Here is a 19,644-nt window from a genome sequence, read left to right as displayed (position 1 = left end):
ATAAGGAGGCCTAGATTAAATGCTGTTGTTCCCACCTAACAGATCTCAGAAGTAAAACCTATAGGATCAGACTGTTTCCATGTAACTCAACTGAGTCCTAGAACAAAGCTTAAGAATATTCATAGGAACACAAAAATACCAAGCATTCAACAAGGTAAAAGTCACAATGTCTGGCATCCAATCAAAAATTCCCAGGCATGCACCGAAGCAGGAAAGTATGTCTCATAATGAAGAGAAATATCAATCAATTGAAACTGAACCAGAACTGACACAGATGTTAGAATTAACAGACAGAAATAGTTATTATAACTGTATTCCAAATGTTCAAGAAGTTGGAGGAATGATTGAAAGTCTTAAGTAGAGTCATGGAAGATATAAAAAAAAGACTCAAATTGAACTTTTAGGAATGAGAACCACAATTTCTGAGGTGAAAATTACTGTGAAATGAATTAATGGGAGGTTGGATATTGCAGAAGAGGTTAGTGAACTTAAAGGCCAAGCTATAGAACTTGTCCAAAATGAAACAGAGAGAAAAAAAGACTACCAGAAAAAAAGTGTGCAGAGCATCTGTGAGCTGTGGGACAGTTTCAAGTAGTCTAATATACATGTAACTGAGCTTCCCTAAAGAGAAGAGGAGAGGTGACAGAAAAAATAGTTGGCAAAAATATTTGAAGAAATGATGGCTGAAATATTTCCAAATGTTATGAAAATTATAAACTCACCCATCCAAGAAGATCAAGAACCATGAAAAGAACTATAGCATGGCACATCATAATCAAATTGCTCAAAACAAATTCTTAAAAAGAAAATCTTGAAAGTAACTAGAAGGAAAAAAAGATATGACATATAGAGGAACAAAGATAAGGATGAAGGCAGATTTTTCATTAGAAAGCATGCAAGTGAAAAGAAGGGCGATGATATCTTTCAAAGTACTGAAAGGAAAAAAACTGTCAAACTAGAATCTATATCACACAAAAATAACTTTGATAAATGAAGGCAACAGACTTCTTAAGAGAAAACAAGCACCGAAAGAATCCATTGCCAGCTGTTATGGGCTGAATGTTTATGGCCCCCCAAAGGTCATACGTTGAAACCGTAACTCCCAATGTGATGGTATTTGGAGGAGGGCCTTTGAGAGGTAATTAGGTTTAGAGGAAGTTATGAAGATGGAGCCCCTGCAAGGGGATTAGTGTCCTCGTAAGAAGAGGAAGAGAGACCAGAGACCATGTGTTCCCCATGCAAGGACTCAGTGAGAAGATAACCATCTGCAAGCCAGAAAAAGAGCCCTCACCAGGGAACCAAATTAGCTGGCACCTTGATCTTGGACTTCTCAGCCTCCAAAACTGTGAGAAATAAATTCGTTTGTTTAAGCCACCCCAGACTCTAGTATTTTGTTATGGCAGCCCAAGCGACTAAGACACCAGCATATCCACACTGCAAGTCATGTTAAAGGAAGTCCTTCCGGCAGAAGGGAAATGTATATGTGTGTGCGTGTGTATATATATAACTTTTTCTCTTGTTATTTAAATCTCTTTAAAGATAATTGACTGTTTAAACAAAAATAATAATAGTATAGTGTGGGAGTAAAGAAGTAAAGTGCACGACAACAATAGTGCAAAGGCCAGGAAGGGAGAAATGGAAACATACTATTGTAAGGTTCTTATACTCTACATGGAGTGGTGTAATATCACTTGAAGGTAGATTGTGATAACTTGAAGCTTATTATAAACCCTAAGGTAACCCATAAAATAACAAAACAACATTCCAATAAAGGAGATAAGATTGAATTATAAAAAATACTCAGTTAATGCGAAAGGAGTCAGAGAATGAGGGGAAAGGGATCAAAGAACAGATGGGACAAATAGGAAACAAGTAGCAAAATGGCATATTTATACCCAGCCAAATCATTAATCACATTAAATGTGAAGTGGATAAGTACCAGAATTAACAGTCAAAGATTATCAGATTGGAGTAAAAAAAAAAAAACTTGATTATGAGCTGTGTACGAGGAAGACCACTTTAAATATAAAGACACAAATAGGTTAAAAGGATAAGAAGGAAAAAAGGTACACTATGCTAACACTAATCAAAAAAAACTGGAGTGGCTATATTAATATCAGACAAAATAGACTTTAAAGCAAAGAATTATTTCCAGGAATTAAAAGTTCATTTCATAATGAGAGAAGAATAAAACATCAAGAGAAATAAAAATTCTAACCATGTATGCATCTAATAACAGGATTTCAAGTTGCATGAAGCAAAGACTGGTAGACAAATCTACAATTATAGTCAAAGGTTCCAGTGCCCCTTCTCGATACTGGTTAGAACCTGTAGACAGAAAATTCGTAAAGATATAGAAGATTTGAACAACATTTATCATACAACTTAACTGACATTTACAGAACACTTCAGCCAACAGAAACACCTTCCTTTCAAGTGGGTATGGAATATTTACCAAAATAGACCGTATTCTGAGATATAAGACAAGTCTTCATAAATTAAAAGCATTGAAGTCGTAGAAAATTTGTTATCTGACCCTAATGGAATTAAATCAGAAAACAATAACAGCTATCTGGAAGCTCATTCAAATATTTGGAAACTAAATAACATATTTCCAAATAATTTATGTATCAAGGAAGAAGTCAAAAGGGAAATTAGAGGTGGCGCAGCAGTTAAGTATACATGTTCTGCTTTGGCGGCCCGGGGTTCACCAGTTCAGATCCCAGGTGCAGACATGTCACCGCTTGGCAAGCCATGCTGTGGTAGGCATCCCACATATAAAGTGGAGGAAGATGGGCACGGATGTTAGCTCAGAGCCAGTCTTCCTCAGCAAAAAGAGGAGGATTGGCAGTGGATGTTAGCTCAGGGCTGGTATTCCTCAAAAAAAAAGGAGGGGGGGATTACAAAGTGTTTTGAACTGAATGAAAATAAAACTCAACATTTCAAAGCGTGTGAGATGCTGCTAAAGCAGTACTTAGAGTGAAATGTATAGCTTTAAAGCCTTTATCAGAAAAGGTGAAAGAGCTTAGATCAATGAACTCAACTTCTACCTTAGGAAACTGGAAAAAAGAAGAACAAATTAAACCCTAAGTAAGCAGAAGAAAGAACAAAGAGAGCAGAAATCAGTGTAATAGAAAGCAGAACAATAAAGAAAATCAATTTAATCAAAAGGGAGCTTTTTGAGAGTATGAACAAAACTGATAAACCTCTATCCAAACTGATCAGGAAAGAAAGAAAGATGACACAAATTCCCTATATCAGAAATGTGACAGGTGACATCTGTACAGATTCTACTTATATTAAAAAGAAAATAGGGAAATATCGTGCACAACTTTATGCCGGTAACTTTTATAATTTTTAAATTGAATGTGTTAAAACTCCAGGCCCAGAAGATTTCACAGGTAAATTCTATCACATATTTACAGAAGAATGATACCAATTCTAGACAAACTCTTCTAGAAAATTGAAGAGGAAGAAATGCTTCCCAACTTACTTTGTGAGACCAGCATTACGCTGATACTAAAGCTAGATTTTAAAATATGTAGGAAAAGAAAACTACAGACTAATATCCTTCATGAACATAAATGTAGAAATTCTTAACAAAATGTTAGCAAATTGAATCCAGTAATGTATTACAAGACAAATACATCACGATCAAGTGGAGTTGATCCTAGAAAGGCAAGGTTCGTTTAACATTCAAAAATCAACGTTATTTTCATACTAAAAAAGAAAAACTGTGTTATTCTCTTGATAGAGGAAGAGGAAGCATTCAGCTAAATCCAGCATCCATTCTTGATTTAAAAAAAAAAAATCCCAGGAAGCTAGGAATAGGAAGAAACTTCCTCAACTCGATAGGAGCATCTGTGAAACACCTATCAACCATTATAAATAACAGTGCAAGGCTGAACGCGTGCCCCCAACATCAGGAACCAGGCAAGGTTGGTTGTTTTTACCACTTCTGTTTAAAATTGTATGGAGGTTCTACCCAACGAAGTAAGGCAAAAAAAAATACATCGAAGTCATTCAGATTGGAAAGGAAGTAAAATGTCTTCATTTACAGACAACTTAGTCTTCTATGTAGAAAATCTATAGAATCTACCCCAAAAAAAGGGCTGTGAGGGGGCCAGCCCTGCGGCCGAGTGGTTAAGTTCGTGCACTCTGCTTTGGCGGTGCAGCGTTTCACCAGTTCAAATCCTGGTCGTGGACATGGCACTGCTCGTTGGGCAATGCTGAGGCGGCATCCCACATGCCACAACTAGAAGGACCCACAACTGAAAATACATAACTATGTACCTGGGGGGCTTTGGGAGAAAAAGGAAAAATAAAGTCTTAAAAAAAAAAAAATGCTGTGAGAACTAACAAGCAAGTTAGGCAAAGCTTCAGAATACAAGATCAAAACACAAAAATCGTTTCTATTTCTATATGCTAGCAATGAAAAATCAGAACTTTAAATAAAAAAACAAAACCATTTATAATTGCATTAAAAATATTAGTATCTAGGTATAAATCTGACAAAAGATGTGACCTTGGTTTAGGCAAAGATTTTTTAAACCCCAAAAGCATGATCCATAAAGGAAAAAATTACTCAGTTGGACTTCATCAAATGAAGACTTTCTGCTCTTTGAAAAACACCAAAAGAATTAAAGACAAGCTAGAGACTTGGAGACAATATTTGCAAATTACACATCTGATAAAAAACTTTTATTCAGAATATGTGAAGAATTCAGAATATATGAAGAACTCTCAAAACTCAATAATAAGGAAACAACCCAATAAAAAATGGGCAAAGAATCTGAATAGACATTTCTCCAAAGAAGATAAATAGATGACAAATAAGCACATAAAATGCTCAACTTCTTTAGTCATTAGAGAAAAGCAAATTAAACCACAAAGAGATACCACAGCATACCTATTAGAATGGCCAAAATTAGAAAGACTGACTATACTAAGTGGTGGCAAGGATGTGAAAGAACTGGAACTCTCATACAGTGCTGTTGAAAATGTGATATGATACAACCACTTTCACAAACGGGCAGTTTCTTAAAAAATTAGACTTACACATCCATCTGTGTGATCCATCCAATTGATGCATCCATTCTACCCCTAGGTATTTACACAAGAGAAACGAAAGCATATGTTCATACAAAGATTTATACACTAATCTATACCAGCTTTATTTGTAATAGCCAAATATTGGAAACACCCAAATATCCATCAGTAGATGAATGGATAAAAAATTGTGCTGTATCCGTACATTAGACTACTACTCAGCAATAACGGAAGAAACATTTGATGCATGCAACAACATGGATGAATTGCAAAATAATTGTGGTAAGTAAAAGAAGCCAGACATAAAAGAATAAAATTTGTATGATTTCATTTATATAAAAAATAGAATATGCAAACAAATATGTAGTGTCAGAAAGCAGACCCCTGGTTTCATGGGCTGGGGCACAGAGAGGTGCAAAGAAGGGACTATTAAGGGGCATAAAGAGACGTTTGGTGGCAAAGGATATGTTCACTGTATTGATTGTGGTGATGGTTTCACAGTAGCATACATCTGCCAAAACATATCAAATTGCACACTATAAATATATGCAGTGTGTTGTACGTTAAAGCTGTTAAAAAATTAATAAGAGTAAACCCAAAAAGAAAGTAAGACTCACTATTGGAGTTCAAACTAGTAGCAAACAGTACTGAAAAACTGTGTTATGTAAATTAATTGCAGATTTTTTAAAAAATGCATCAGTGGACACTTTTTAAAGCAAAGAACCCTTTTGTAAAAGTAACCCTTGCTGTTGAATGCGTCTTTTTTATGACTGCTAATGTGATATATTGTGTTTCCGTAGAGAGAATGCCCATCAAGTCTACTGGGATAATGGTAGCACAATTCCACTCCTTTTTGAGAGCTTTTCAAGAGCAACAGTAGCATGTGTTGGTTGTGTTTGGCAGTTATGTGAGGGCAGTTGTAGTAGCTGAGCTGCATTTACTCTTTAGAACACGTAACAGTGTAGTTCACTTGTTAAATTATGTGTTGTGGTATTTACTCTGCTTGGCATCTTAGCCACATTTCAACCTAGAAACTTACATGTACTTCATCAAGAGAGCCTTACAAATTCTTCAAAATGATTCATTTCCTCTTAACACAAAGCCCAATGAATACTTGAATTGGGACTACATATACGTGAAAGTTCCTTTTCAGTCGGCTAACAAAATCAAAACTACCGAGTTTTAAAGTACCTATGTGTTTTAAATGTCGTGGGTGCTTCATTCATTCATAACCTTTGTTTCCATGGGGGGAAAGGACCCCGAAAGTGGAAAGGATCAAAGTCAGCCATAGAACACGACTTTCCACATAGGTTTTCTGAGCTCATTGTGCTAACTGGGCGTGAATGTGCTAATGGGCGATTCTGCTGCTTTCTGCCTGCTCACGGCAGTGGGACACAGGAACTGTGTCGTTCTTTCTCACCTTCTCTCTGACTCAGATAGCTGTGGTGACCCAGCCTTTCTTTCTTTCAGGGTGTGAACGGCATGTCTGTGGATGAGAAGCCTGACTCCCCCATGTATGTGTATGAGTCCACAGTCCACTGCACCAACATCCTCCTGGGCCTCAATGACCAGCGGAAAAAGGATCTTCTCTGTGATGTGACTCTGATCGTGGAGAGGAAGGAGTTCCGGGCCCACCGGGCTGTGCTGGCGGCGTGCAGTGAATACTTCTGGCAGGCGCTGGTCGGACAGACAAAAAATGACTTGGTCGTCAGCTTGCCTGAGGAGGTACAGTAGTTTGGTTTGTTTGTGTGGTTGCTACGGGAGGCCTATTGACTTGTAGGCAGTTGGCTGAGTAGGAACTAGAAGGTGGACCCTGTGCCACATCCCCCCTCTGAGGCTGATGTTCAGGTCACCCACGCGTTAGGTTTGTGCGTAGCCAGTTTCTATTTGAAGCACTCGAAGACTTCTACTTGAAGTCTCGAAGGTGTGATTCTGAACAGAGCATCTTTCTTTAAGGGAACTGAAGCTCACCTGCGGCTGGCAGTCACTCGTAGTTTCTAGTTCACGTACTCTTCCGGTTTTGAGTAGTTCACCCAAAGTTTGGTGCGGTCCTAGATGTGGGATCTGAATCACTGGGACAGTTGCTGTGATTTTCTCTTTCAAATGGCTGAAGGGGCGCTTGATTTCCCTTGAGAGTAAAAGAATGAAAGTGTTCACAGGACCCTCCTTGCTCAGGGGAAAAGTAAAAGCAAGCAGTAATTTTCACAGCTAATAGAGTAAGATTCTAAGAAGTGTAAACTTGATTTTCTCACCATTGTTGAAATTCCCTTCTTGAGTTTCTTAATTATTTCAGTAAATCCAGTCATTTCTGTACTTTGAGGACACTGGTAGCTGGACCTGTTCTGTCCAGAGATGACATTCAATCGGATAGTTTGAGCTGCAGGAACTCAAAGGATGGGCTTCACAATGACAAACCATTAAATTGGCCACCCTCTGATCTGTGTTTGTAGTTCCTCTTCTTCCGTCTGCCTGGAACTAGGGGTAATACTGAGCAGCCTTAGGCTTTGTGTTCAGGGCCAGGATCATTCCCTGTACACAAGCACGGTGTGCATTGCCAGGGCCACCACCAAGAGTTGTGTAGGGTGTGCGCTGCACAACTCTCAGGAGTACAACTCACACCCACAGTCTATGTGATAGAGCCCCAGAGTTGTGCAGTGATCCTCACAGCAACCCTCGGAGAAACCAAAGACCCCGTGACCCTGAAGTGAGGCATTAGTGAGTCCAGCTAGCATTAAATCCCAGGGGTCACAAACCGGAATGCCTCCAGAGGCCTGGCAGATAGTATAAATGAGTAAAGCAGGTTGTGCATAAGACAGTAGGAAATGGAGGGGCGAGCACCTGCTCCATGGAAAGGCATCCGACTTCAACATAAAAAACAAATAGGCAGGCAAACGAGACATGGGGGTCGGAAGAGGTCACCAGAACCAGTCCCTTTTTAAGCATCGTCTGCTGTCACCCCTGCAGAGCAGGAGAGTGACCAGCTGATAAAGTGAGAGCTGCATAAGCACTCAGCGTTTTCACATTAATATTCTTTGTTAGTACCCACATAAAAGGCTCCATTACCACTCCCCCCACCACCAGCAAGTAGATAAGTAGAAAGATCCTAATGCCGGAAGCAAAAGGACAAATCAGTTGGAGATAATGTAATTGGGGCTGGGGTAGGGAGGGAAGCTTATGTACCAAGTAATGTGGGAAGGCCAAGGAATGGCACCTGTGGTGTGACCCAGTGATCCTGGGCTGGATTTCCTCATCTGCGTTAGTAGGTGAATACTTAACCCGTCATTAGGTGAGAAGATAAATATGAAAGTTTTTGGAGATGGGCAGCAAAAATGCCTTTTGAGTTTACTCCAACTCTAGAATTCCCTGGAAATATTTGGAAAACTTCCAGTCATCCAGAATGGTCTTGGGAGGGTGTGAGGCTTACAGTTAATTTATTATTTGTATCTGTTTGAGAATCACCTTATTTTTGTCTTTTTACTGATTTTCAAAAAAATTAGATTATATTAAAATAAACATACAAATGAAAGCCATATTTGATGTAATTTCATCTCTCTTCAGTGACTGTTGGCTCCTTCTTGAGACACCCTGGACCGTATGTCCTAAGCCCTGGCCTGCTCCTACTGACCTCTGGGACCCAGATCTAGTCAGTTAACCTCTCTGAGCCCCAGTTCTTACCTGTAAAAACCCCTAAAATTCTGAAGTCCTTGAAATATTTATCATAATACAATAATCCCAAGGCAGTAAAATTTAAAGGAAATTGGGATATTGATGTATATGGCATAACCTAAAAGTTTCTTTTTGACCAAATCCCTGATAATCTCTTATTTCCTTGGCCCTGGGCACTCTATAAAGTAAGAGGCACACTGTACAATATCACACACAAATCTGTTCTGTGACCTTTTTGATCTTTTGTGTTCCACTTGAGGGAGAATTTGCTGTGTGTTGAATTTCTTTCTGCCTAGCCATGTAGAATGATTGTTGCCCCATGTCATCTGCATTTTCCAAACCATCAGGTACATGGTTGCCATATACTGGAAACTTTCAGATATAACTAGATACCTTTTTGTATTCCTATGAAACATGAAATCATGTTGTCAATAACCCAGCTCTAAGTACCTTGCCGATGGGACATGCATGCCAGCCCCAGTGGCATCTTCCTTTGTGGGTCTGTCATTGTTTCTGAGGCTTTCTTCTAAGAGTCCTCTCTGTCTGCTCGGAGCACCTGCCTGTCTCCTAAGCGCTGGGCATTGTTTTCCTCTCCTTGCTATGTGCACATGGAAATGCCCTTGCAGGCCCCATGGTCATTGTCCCACTTAGCTCAGTGAATGACTTCATAGAATTTGAATGAAGTGGTGAATAAGCAAACATCCCGAACACTACCTTGGAAGTAGCTGCCTGGAACTAACTGGCATTGGATTCATATGATGTAAGAAAAAGCATTTGATTAACTCCTTGGAAATCCTTAAACCTCATAATTCTATCACCAAATTCAAATCCACTTCTGGCCCCGTCCCAGCCCTGTTCATACTGCGCCCCTCCCCCCCACCCGCCATCGTGCTCCCTGGCCAGCCACCGCAGTGGTTCCCAGGGGGCCAGCTTGGTGAGTCTTAGAGCGCCTCCTTGGACTATGAAACTTCCAGATACAAACTGCGGCCCCACCCGCTCCCCTGCTCCATTACTTTAAGCCAAACCCGTCTCTGGGCTCCAGCTGCTGTCCACTTGTGCAGTTCTACCCCCAAAATCCTGACTCCTGGCAAGGTAATCACTAGCAAATTAGAGCCACTCCCGGTGCCCACTGCAGCCTCTGAACTGAAAGAGGGGGAGACAAAAATAGAGGCCTGCTTCTGGAAGTCAAGGAGTAATTGAATTGTCTTGCCTTTTTAATTTTTATAAAATGGAATGCAGTCCCTAGAATTTATATGACTTGATTGTTGGCTCCCCATTGAAAAACACACCCAGGAATGTGTGTCAGCAAATAGTAGAAGATAAGGCATTGTACTTAGTACTTTCGTTAAATAATGAAACAGATCATTTAATTTATACTTAGTAAGTGTATTTTGTGCTGAGGGATGAAGAGAAAGTAGTTTATGTGCCAGGCATTGCAAGGCTGTTCTACTGCTCGTTAGGATTAAAGTTGGCACAACAAACTCCTCCCTAGCTGTAGTCATGGAGACCATTTCAGACGAGACGCTAACCATACCGGAAGTAGCATCACAAGCGTGAGGTTCAGTCTTACGGTGTGTCAAATACAGAGGGCAGGAACGGGATATGCTTCCTTATGGATATGATAGGGATAAGATATGGAGCCCACAATGCATTTGCACATCAGCTCCATTCTTATGGGGCTGCTTGGGTCCCTCCCAGAATGCTAGGGGAAGAGCAGCTGTTAAGAGGTTATTGCCAAGGTCTGTTATCAAAAGTCAAGATATAACAAGTGTTGGCAAGGATGTGGACAAAAGGGAACCCTTGTGCACTATTGGTGGGAATGTAAATTGGTACAGCCATTGTGGAAAACAGTATGGCGTTTCCTCAAAAAAAGTTAAAAATAGAACCACGATGTAATCCAGCAATCCCACTTCTGGGTATATATCTGAAAAGAAGAGAATCAGTATCTCAAAGAGCTGTCTGCGCTCCCATGTTTATTGCAGCATTTTTCACAACAGCCAAGATAGGAAAACAACTTGAGTGTCTATTGACAGATGATTGGATAAAGATGATTGGCTTAGGAGCCAAGGGTAGTTAGGGCAAAAGGGGAGCTATTGATCCAAGGATACAAACTTTCAGTTATAAGATGAATAAGTTCTAGAAACCTAATGTACAGCATGGTAACTGTAGTTAATAATAATGTATTATGTACTTGAAATTTGCTAAGGGAGTAGATCTCAATTGTTCCCACGACACACACACACACAAAAAGATAACTATGGGAGGGGATTGATATGTTAATTAGTTTGTGGTAATTATTTCACACTGTATACATATATCAAAATATCATGTTGTATACCTTACATATATACAATTTTTGTCAAAAATAAATATTTAAAACAAGAGGGGAAAAAACAGGTTATTGCCAAGGCTCCACAACCTTTCTTTGGGCTTGTTTCCCATGTCCCTTCACCCTTGGGAGAAGGGGCAGGGTTCATGCGGGGAATAGCTGTGGGGCAGAGGTAAGCATGGCCCCTTCGGGTGGACCTTGTGCTTTCTTAGGTGGAAATGTATTTCAGACTTGTGCTCACTCTCTCTCTCTCTGTCTTTTGCTTTCTTTCACTCTCTTTCTCTCTCTCCCTCTCAACATTTTAAGGTAGATCTCATTTTTTCAGTGCTAAACAAAAAGGAAAACTGACCCAGAAGGATTCTGAAGGAGAGGCATTTGTTGTTAAGTCTTGACCACAGGGTGCAATAAAGAAAGTTGCTGCAGTAGGACTGCCAAACACAGAGACCAACAAGGAAATTATGGAATCTTGTCTGAAAGTTTTTAAAGCATATGAAAGGGGTTAATGTTTCTGCAATGGCTTAGGTCCAGTCTTTTAAAGAAGTAATAAGACAGTCATGATTATCTTTGGACAGTCTTTTCAGTATGTCATACAATAGAAAGTACTACAGCACAGGATGCCAACAGCATTCTGAGCCTGAGTGTAACTAGAGGGGGAGGTGAGGTTTAGTGGGAAACAGCAGGGTGAGGTCTTTGGGAAGTGTTACGACCAGGATAAACAGAATAAAACCCTCACCCACCTCAGAGCATGCAGCCAGCCGTTTGGCCTCACCCCATTCACCACCACGACAAAACTCGGAAGAAGAGTAATAAGCAAATTTTAAGATCCAGAGAGCATCAGCCACAAGGGGCTGGGAAAACCACAATCTGGACCTTCTCAGTAACTGTATGTAAGGTCTTAACCAAGTCAGTCAACCTCTTTGGGCTTCTGTTTCCTCATTTATTCATTCATTCAATAAATATTTATCATGGTCCCACTATATACCAGGAAGCACTGTTCTCAGTGCTAGGTGAGCCTACTAAACAAAACAGAGCTTATATTCCAGTCGGGGGGAAGGAGGAGAGACAGAAAATAAATATAATATGTACGTGGTTAGATGCCATTGAGGAGAATAACACAGGAGGGGGTTAAGGAACCTCAGGGTACGAGTATTGCAATCTTAAATAGAGTGGTCAAGAAATACCTATTTGAGGGGATGACTTTTGAGTAGAGCCTTGAAGGAGGTGAGGGAACCAGCCATGCTGACACCGGGGGGAAGAGTGATCTAGGCAGAAGGAATAGCAAAGAAAAGCCCCTGAAGCCAGAGTGGGCTTGGCATGTTTGACACACAGTAACAGAACACACAAGGGGTGGTGTGGGAGGAGGCGTGTCAGAGATGTAACAGAGCCAGGCTGTGCACTTTTTGGACACATTGCCTTTTCGTGGAATGAGCTGGGAGGCCTTTGGAGGATTTCACAGGAGAAGATCCTTTCGACTGCTATATGAAAAATAGGCTGAAACAGGACAAAGACAGAAGCAGGGAAAACACTTAAGATGCTAAGGCAACAACCTAGGCGTGATGTGATGGGCTAGAGCAGGGTGATAGCAGTGAAGTAGTGATCAGTGTCAGATTCTGGTGATATTCTGAAGGTGATGCTTACGGGATTTTTCTTATGGATTGGATGTAGGATGGAAGAGAAAGAGAGGAGTTAAGGATAACTCCAAGGTTGGCAGCCTGAGCTGTTGGGAGAATGGAGTTGCCATTGGTGAAGACTGAGAGAAATAAGTTTCAGGTGGTGAGGGTGGGATTAGAAGTTCTATTTTGTGTGTATAACATTTGAGATGTCTGTTAACATCTAAGTAGAGATGTCTAGTACACAGTAGGATATTTATGGCTGGAATTCATAAGACAAGTCCACCCTGGAGATAGAAGTTTCAATACCAGAGTACTGTGGATACTGAAAGCCACAAAACAGAATACAGTCACTAAGGGAATGAGTGTACATAGGGGGGAAAAACAAAAAGAGGTCCTGGGATTGAGCCTTGGGGCTTTCCAGAATTAAGAAGTCAGGGAGATAAAGAGGAGCCAGCAGGGTAGACCAAGAAGGAGCAACCATTGAGGTAGAAGGAAAAGCAGAAACGTACAGTGTTCTGGAAGCCAGGTAAAGGAAGAATTTCAAGGAGGAGAGAGGAATCGACTATGTCAAATGATGCCAGCAGTCAGCTAAGATGAAGACTGAAAGTTGACCATCCAGCAGTTTGGAAGCCATTTGTGCTTTCACTGAGCACTTTTGGGGGAGCAGTAGGAACAAAAACCAATTCAATTATGTTCTAGAGAGAATGAGAAGAGAGAAATTTGAAAAAAGCTAATGTAGGCTACATTTTTTTAGGCCTTTCAAGTTAAAGGGAGCAGATAAATTGGTCAGTAGCTGGAGGGAAATGGTTTCAAAAGAGGTTTCTTTTGTTTTGTTTTAAGTAGGAAGAAATTCCAGGATGTTTGCACTCTATGGTAAAGATGAACAATATTCACCTATATCCAGCTTTCCTCTCTTTCATGTACGCAAGGAAGACCAAATTTACAATCAGGTGTGCTATGTGACTGTCCAGTCCAGCCAATGGAATGTGACTAGAATGTGTCACTTCTGATCTGAGACAGTTAAAAGTAGGTATGAGTTCTTCATCTTCTTTCCCGTTCATTAAACTGGAGCAAAGAACATCAAGATGATGGAACTGAAGCCCAGATGCCTGAGTCACTGTTGGAGGAGAGCCATCTGACTCAAATCAGACTCTGACATGAACGCGAAGTAAACTTTCATGTTAAGCCATTAAGATTTGGTGTCTATTTGTTTCCATGGCAGAGCCTAGCCCGTCCTGACTAATACTTGGGCTGATGGTAAAAATCCAAAAGAGAAAGAAAACTTGATACAGGAGACAGAAGACCAATTGCTAAAGAAATGCCCTTGAGTATTTGACAGAGGATGGATCTCCTGACCAAGTGGGCAGATTCAACTTAGCAAGGCACATCCTTATCTGAAAATGATGGAGTTGGATTGGATGATCTCTGCAGTCCTTTCTTATGCTAGAGATTTACGGTCCTTGAACTTTTCTAGGTTCCTGACAGAGGGAGAAAAGAAATCCTGCTGATCAGAAAGCGAGGAGAGATGTTTGGATTGAGAGATAGGAAAGGCTGTGGAGATGGGAGGCAAACTGGTCAGGAAAGGAGAGAATTTTAGGATTTCAGAAGAGGCGTGAGCTCACTTCTGTTACTTATCTTTGTGCATACTTCCTGACTTTTTAGAAACGATCTTACAAGAGTTCACAGGAGATGACAGTTAAAGAGCTGTAAAACCACTGGGCTATTTGATAACCTAGAACATGGGCATATTGTAGGAAATTCAAAACATTGCTCTCTAACCATTTCAGAAGTTTTTAGGATTTTGAAAAAATTATTTACATTTAATGACCTCAATTTCAGTATGAGTGTGTAGGGAATAGTAATACTGGTTACCAGCTTGACGTGCAGGGCTGCTGTTCAGATTAATGAAATGTGATATGTTAAACTTCTTGGAAAGATGGTGCTATATAAACAGTAGGTGTTATTATTCCCGTAAAAGGAAAGCACAGTCGTCTCTGATGAAATGGTTCTTACCTCAGAACCCTCATTAAAAGCTGTGGTGCAATTTTCCAAGTTGCGTTAGTGAGACTTGGCAGCAGATGAAAAAAAGCAAATAAATAATAAGTCAAAATACTCCAGGTAATACTTGCTGGCAAGTAAGAAGTTTTCAAGTCCTAGAATCGTGCTGATAATTTTGAAATGCCTAATGGCAGAACTTATTTATAGTCACGCAAAGGTGACTTCCAGCCCTGAAATCTGGGCCTCAGTCTCCAATGTGGGTGTGACAAAGCAAAGCTGTGAAAGGGGAGCTAACACTATTGTGATTCCATCTCCGAAGGCTGCTCAGTGGTGCTGAGACAGAGGGAGGGAAATCTGGTGTGAAAATAGCCACAGCAATAGCTAATTTTAAAACTGAAATGCATAAGCTGCTTCCAAACCTCTTACATTTTTTAAATCCTGAGGCCAAGTAAGTCCTATTTAAAGAAACTTATGCAGAAATGCATTCCTCTTTTGGCACAGAAGGAGTTGAGTAGACAAAAACTAAGACATATCTAAAAATTATTTTTAAGTGACCTGATTTCAAAGCCAGTTTTAAGGATTCCTTTTGCTGTACCTATTTATCCCCATATAACACAAGATGACCACAATAATCAACATTTTAAATGGATTCATAACAAAACCTTTGGCAAAGTTGTTTGCACTAAATTTTCTTTCCCCTGTTATGGAGTCTCTTAGCTGTTTCAATTAAAATTAATAATAGCTTTCAAGACAAAATTCAGAGCTGCAAAGTTCCTCACTTGATCAGTAATCGTAACTATTATTTTGTCATATTTAATCATAGAACCCAGGCCTTTAACAGGGCCCTTAATTAAACGTTTAATTCATGATAAGAAGTTAAATAGTGCTTGGGAGGGTTTTTAAAAATTATTTTCACTTTCCATCCAGATTAACCAAAAAAAGAAAAAAAAGGTGTGATAGACATAATGGCTGTCAGCCAAGGATATTGTAGGTCATGCCAACATGAGCTGGCAGCAAGCCATTGTCCAATTAGCATGGCTTCATCATTGCAGAGAAATCACTCTTGAGTAGATGGTTGAGTCACTCGTGATGTAGTGGTACTTCACTTGAGCCAGCACTTCTTAGAATAGGTTTCTTGTTCGCTATTATTACCTGCCCTACTTTGCCAATAAAAGCGCAGGACCATTTAGGCTGAAAGCTGAACGGAAGAGAAACATCGATTATGTATCTCATTTCTCTTTGCTTCCGGAAAACTGAGATTGCAATTAAACAGTGAAAGCATGATGTGTTTTTAAATGAGTTACAAGAAAATACAGTTTCCACACCAAAGTACTCACAGTTGGAATCCAAGAGTCAGTTTTTTTCTGTCTTTTCTTTGGCAGCTTTAACATTGGCACAAATTTGAGGATATCGGTAAAGTTACCTAATAATCTTAATAGATTCACATTCCATTCAAAAACTTGGAATGTCCCCAAATTGCTTCAGGTTTCAGCTCTATTGTTGGGGTGTCCATGACATTTCTGGTGGGGGTGCAGTTATACAAGCAGACGGCTTTTGAAAGAGACCCTTCTTATGGTGAGAACACCTGGAATCTTGGTTGGACAAGCTGTAAACCAGGAAATTGATTCAGGAATTTCTTAATAAAATGGATCATATCCAGGCATTGGAGTGGTATGTGGTTGTCAGTAAAAAACGCTGTTCTCAGAAGCACAAAGAAAGTAAAATAAAATTGTTGGCACTAATTGGTTAGTACCTTTATGTTAATATTCTTGTTTGTTTTGGTTCTTAACCAAATCACAGGCTAGATAAAGGGTTGGGTTGTTTTTGCTTTTGGGAGTGGAGCAATTAAATAATGGCACTTTTGGTTTCCTGATATTTCAGAAGTATTCTTTTTCCTTATTAACTTGGTGCGCATAGTAAAATTTATCACTTTGCCATAGACTCCTAAAATATGTTGACAGTCCCTCTAACTGACATTGGCACCAACTGCAAGCTAGCTGGTGATGCAGTGAGCTTTCCTGTCTGAGATGGACTTCTATGTGCAGGCTGGCAGAGGCTGTGTGTGAAAAAGTTAATGCATTCAGCACCCCGGGTGGGATGCAGCCAGGCCTCCAACGTGAGCACATTTTTTGACTGACTGGCAGCAAAGAGAAATACTGGCAGCTGTTCCCAAGCAGCAAAAAAGTTAGCCCTGGGGGTGAAAAAAAAAAATGCTGGGATTTAGCCAACAAGAGATTCCTGCATTTAGAAGAAAATCAAAAGGATACAGAAGGTCACAATTACAGTTGAAGTAACAACTATTTCACTTTATCTTCTGCTTTGTAGAGGATAGTATTGAATGTCATTGCTGCTCATTTTTTCTGATTCTATATTTCTGAGTCTTCATTTTTGTTCTGTTGATTTCTCTATTTTTTTAATTCTTTATATGTAAAACCAAGTGACATGTTATTCTTCCTAAAAATGGTATATAGATGATATCATTTGTGGAGGCGCTATCAGCAACCAGAACTGAGTGGAGCAGAGCAGGGCTCTGAGAGCAGTGGCCACACACACTGTGTGTGCTGATCCATGTTGAATAACGTGGGTTGGAACAGAATTGCGTATGCAAATCACTTCAAAGATCTGTCCAGAGAGGCCTTCTGACGCCTCACAACTTATCTATTATTCTTGTTTTATTAGTTATAAAAAGACAAGAGTGGAGAAAACAGGAAAATTACTAAAAGGCCAGGAAAATATCTGCTAAAAGACAGGACTCTCAAAGGTCTTACCATGTGAAGATGAACACTCTAGCACCAAGAGAAAGGTTTTTGTCTTCGCCCTGTCATTCTTCCCTCCCAATGAACACCTTAGACTCTGTGGGAATATTCTTTTTGCCACGTGAAGCTGTAATAACCCAGCAGTTGAATTGTGCCCTACAAATAGGAAGGTAGACGGATTAAAAATGTGGAACACCAAGATTCAGGGTAAGAACTTCACAGTTTGGGGAAATCAGGATACTGAAAGATACTTGAAGCACACCTTTTGTAACTCTGGGGATTTTTCTGAGTGACTTTAATCCATCAGCTTTACAAGATGTTCATGGAGAGAAATGCGATGACCTTTCAAAGTTCTGTTTCACTGAGTATTACCATGGCTGCTAGTTGACGCTGTTACAGTACATGTTGACCAGATGTTCTCACTCACAGAACAGAAGAAATAATCTCCCTGCTATGTGAGGGATTTTAGCTATATTAAAGGAGAATTTTATAACAATGCGAGATGCTAGACACTGAAGTAAAGTACAAAAACATACAGAATTACACTCAGAGGAGTTGGGTTGTGTGTGCGTGTGCGTGTGTGCGTGTGTCTGTATTGAAAGCAGATACTCAAAAGGACCAGGTGGCTCAAGTACCGCACTTCAGAGAAGTAGAGGAAGGCAACACGTGACTCTTTTGTTGGCCACTTCTTTGGGGAATTAACTTAGAAATATAAAGCAAGGCCATTTCCTTCAGAGAGCTTACAATATAGTTGAAGAATCAAGACAACAGCATAGAAACCAAAGATGAACAGTTCAGGAGCTTTCCTGTGGATGCCAGGCTGCATTGGCATTGTTTGTGCTGCAGAGGTCCAGACGGAGGAGGACAGGATTTTCCTTCCATCTCCTCCATGAGGTTTAAACCACCTAAAACCAGCTCTCACCGACTGATAGGATTTTTTTAGGGAATGAGTGAGGAGAGATCCTCCAGGAGGAGAGGGCACTAGCACGGCAAAGGCCCAGAAGGAAGCATTCACAGGGCATTGAGGAGCCAGCTTTGACTGGCACAATAGATTTGGGGAAATACATCAAACTATGGTCAGATGACATGAAGCCTTACTATGAAAGAATAAAATTTAAACAAAAGAATTTAGTCTTGATTGGGTAAGCAGTAGGAATTCACTGAAATGTTGTAGCCAAGAAGTGACATGATGAAAAAAGTTTAAGGAAAATCTGTCTAGCAATGGAATGCTTGATGGATGGAACAACAAACTGCTCCAGGCAGAGGGCATAGCCGGGAGACTCATCCTGATCCTAGCGTGAGCTGAGAATGGTCTGTGCCAGGGTGAGGAATGGGAGAAGGACGGTGCCCCCAGAGATCCCAGGAAATTGGATGTGGGAACACGGAAGTGGGGAAAGAGGCCATGGAGGCTTGGTAGATATCTGTAGTGCTTTTTTATGTACCCAAGGCACTGGGAGTGCAGAACTGAAGGGACGAGAGATAAGGACCACTGGCATGGAGGTGATGGCTGAAACCACTAGGAATTGCCGATCCCTCTGAGAAAAGAGAAGGGAAAAAAGGAACAGGGAGGGGCTGCAACTGGGCTCTAGCACTGACTCCCACTGCTGGTTCCCCTACTAAGAGCAAAGTTCACTCTGGATCGCTGGTTTTAACTTTATCTTCGTGTATTTCGGAAATATTTAAGCCCCAACAGTTTAAGAGACTGAGTATACATAGAGAGGCGCTCCCTAACTTACCTTTTAAGGAGTATGCCTCCCAAGTGATGTGAGCATGAATCCTTACCTAGCACAGCTGGATACAAGGACCTGAAAAGAGATAGTAAATTTCTAGAGGACAAAGCCCTTGCCGCAAGGTTATTTGTAATCCAATGTCACGTACTTTAAAATGTCGGGAACAGATTCAGGCAAAGATGATCCCTTAGAGTTAAAACCATTATGATGAATGTTTGGTGGACATTCGTATAGTACCAAAGCAACACACCCAGACACAAAGTAACACCACACACAGTCATCACACTAACCCAGGCAGGGGTCAATCTGAGTATCGCTGCTGGTGGTCAACTAGGTGTTAGATGCCTTCTAATACAAATATTCGTGAACTACACACCATCCCCAGTGATGTATTCAGTGTCCAACTTGACCTCATAAAGCCTTTAGATATAACTTCCAGTTAGAGGAAAATCAAGGATTAGAGAAATGAGCTTAACAACACCATGAGGAAGCAACAGAACAAA

General features: G+C 40.4%; 1 protein-coding gene across 6 annotated transcripts in view; it reads left to right on the top strand.

Moving 5' to 3' along the window:
- BACH2 (BTB domain and CNC homolog 2) overlaps positions 1–19,644 on the top strand; it is a 329,505-nt gene that overhangs the window by 248,640 nt on the left and 61,221 nt on the right. For all 6 annotated transcript variants that reach the window (XM_023650814.2, XM_070225334.1, XM_023650811.2 and 3 more), the window contains one exon: positions 6,520–6,774. In XM_023650814.2, the coding sequence (XP_023506582.1) occupies positions 6,532–6,774 (243 nt within the window). In that variant the 5' untranslated portion in view covers positions 6,520–6,531. The remainder of the gene's footprint in view (positions 1–6,519; positions 6,775–19,644) is intronic.

Source organism: Equus caballus, chromosome 10 (genome assembly GCF_041296265.1).
Source record: "Equus caballus isolate H_3958 breed thoroughbred chromosome 10, TB-T2T, whole genome shotgun sequence".
Lineage (NCBI taxonomy): Eukaryota > Metazoa > Chordata > Mammalia > Perissodactyla > Equidae > Equus > Equus caballus.
The sequence above is the reverse complement of the archived record's forward strand: the minus strand, read 5'-3'. Positions and strand labels throughout refer to the sequence as shown.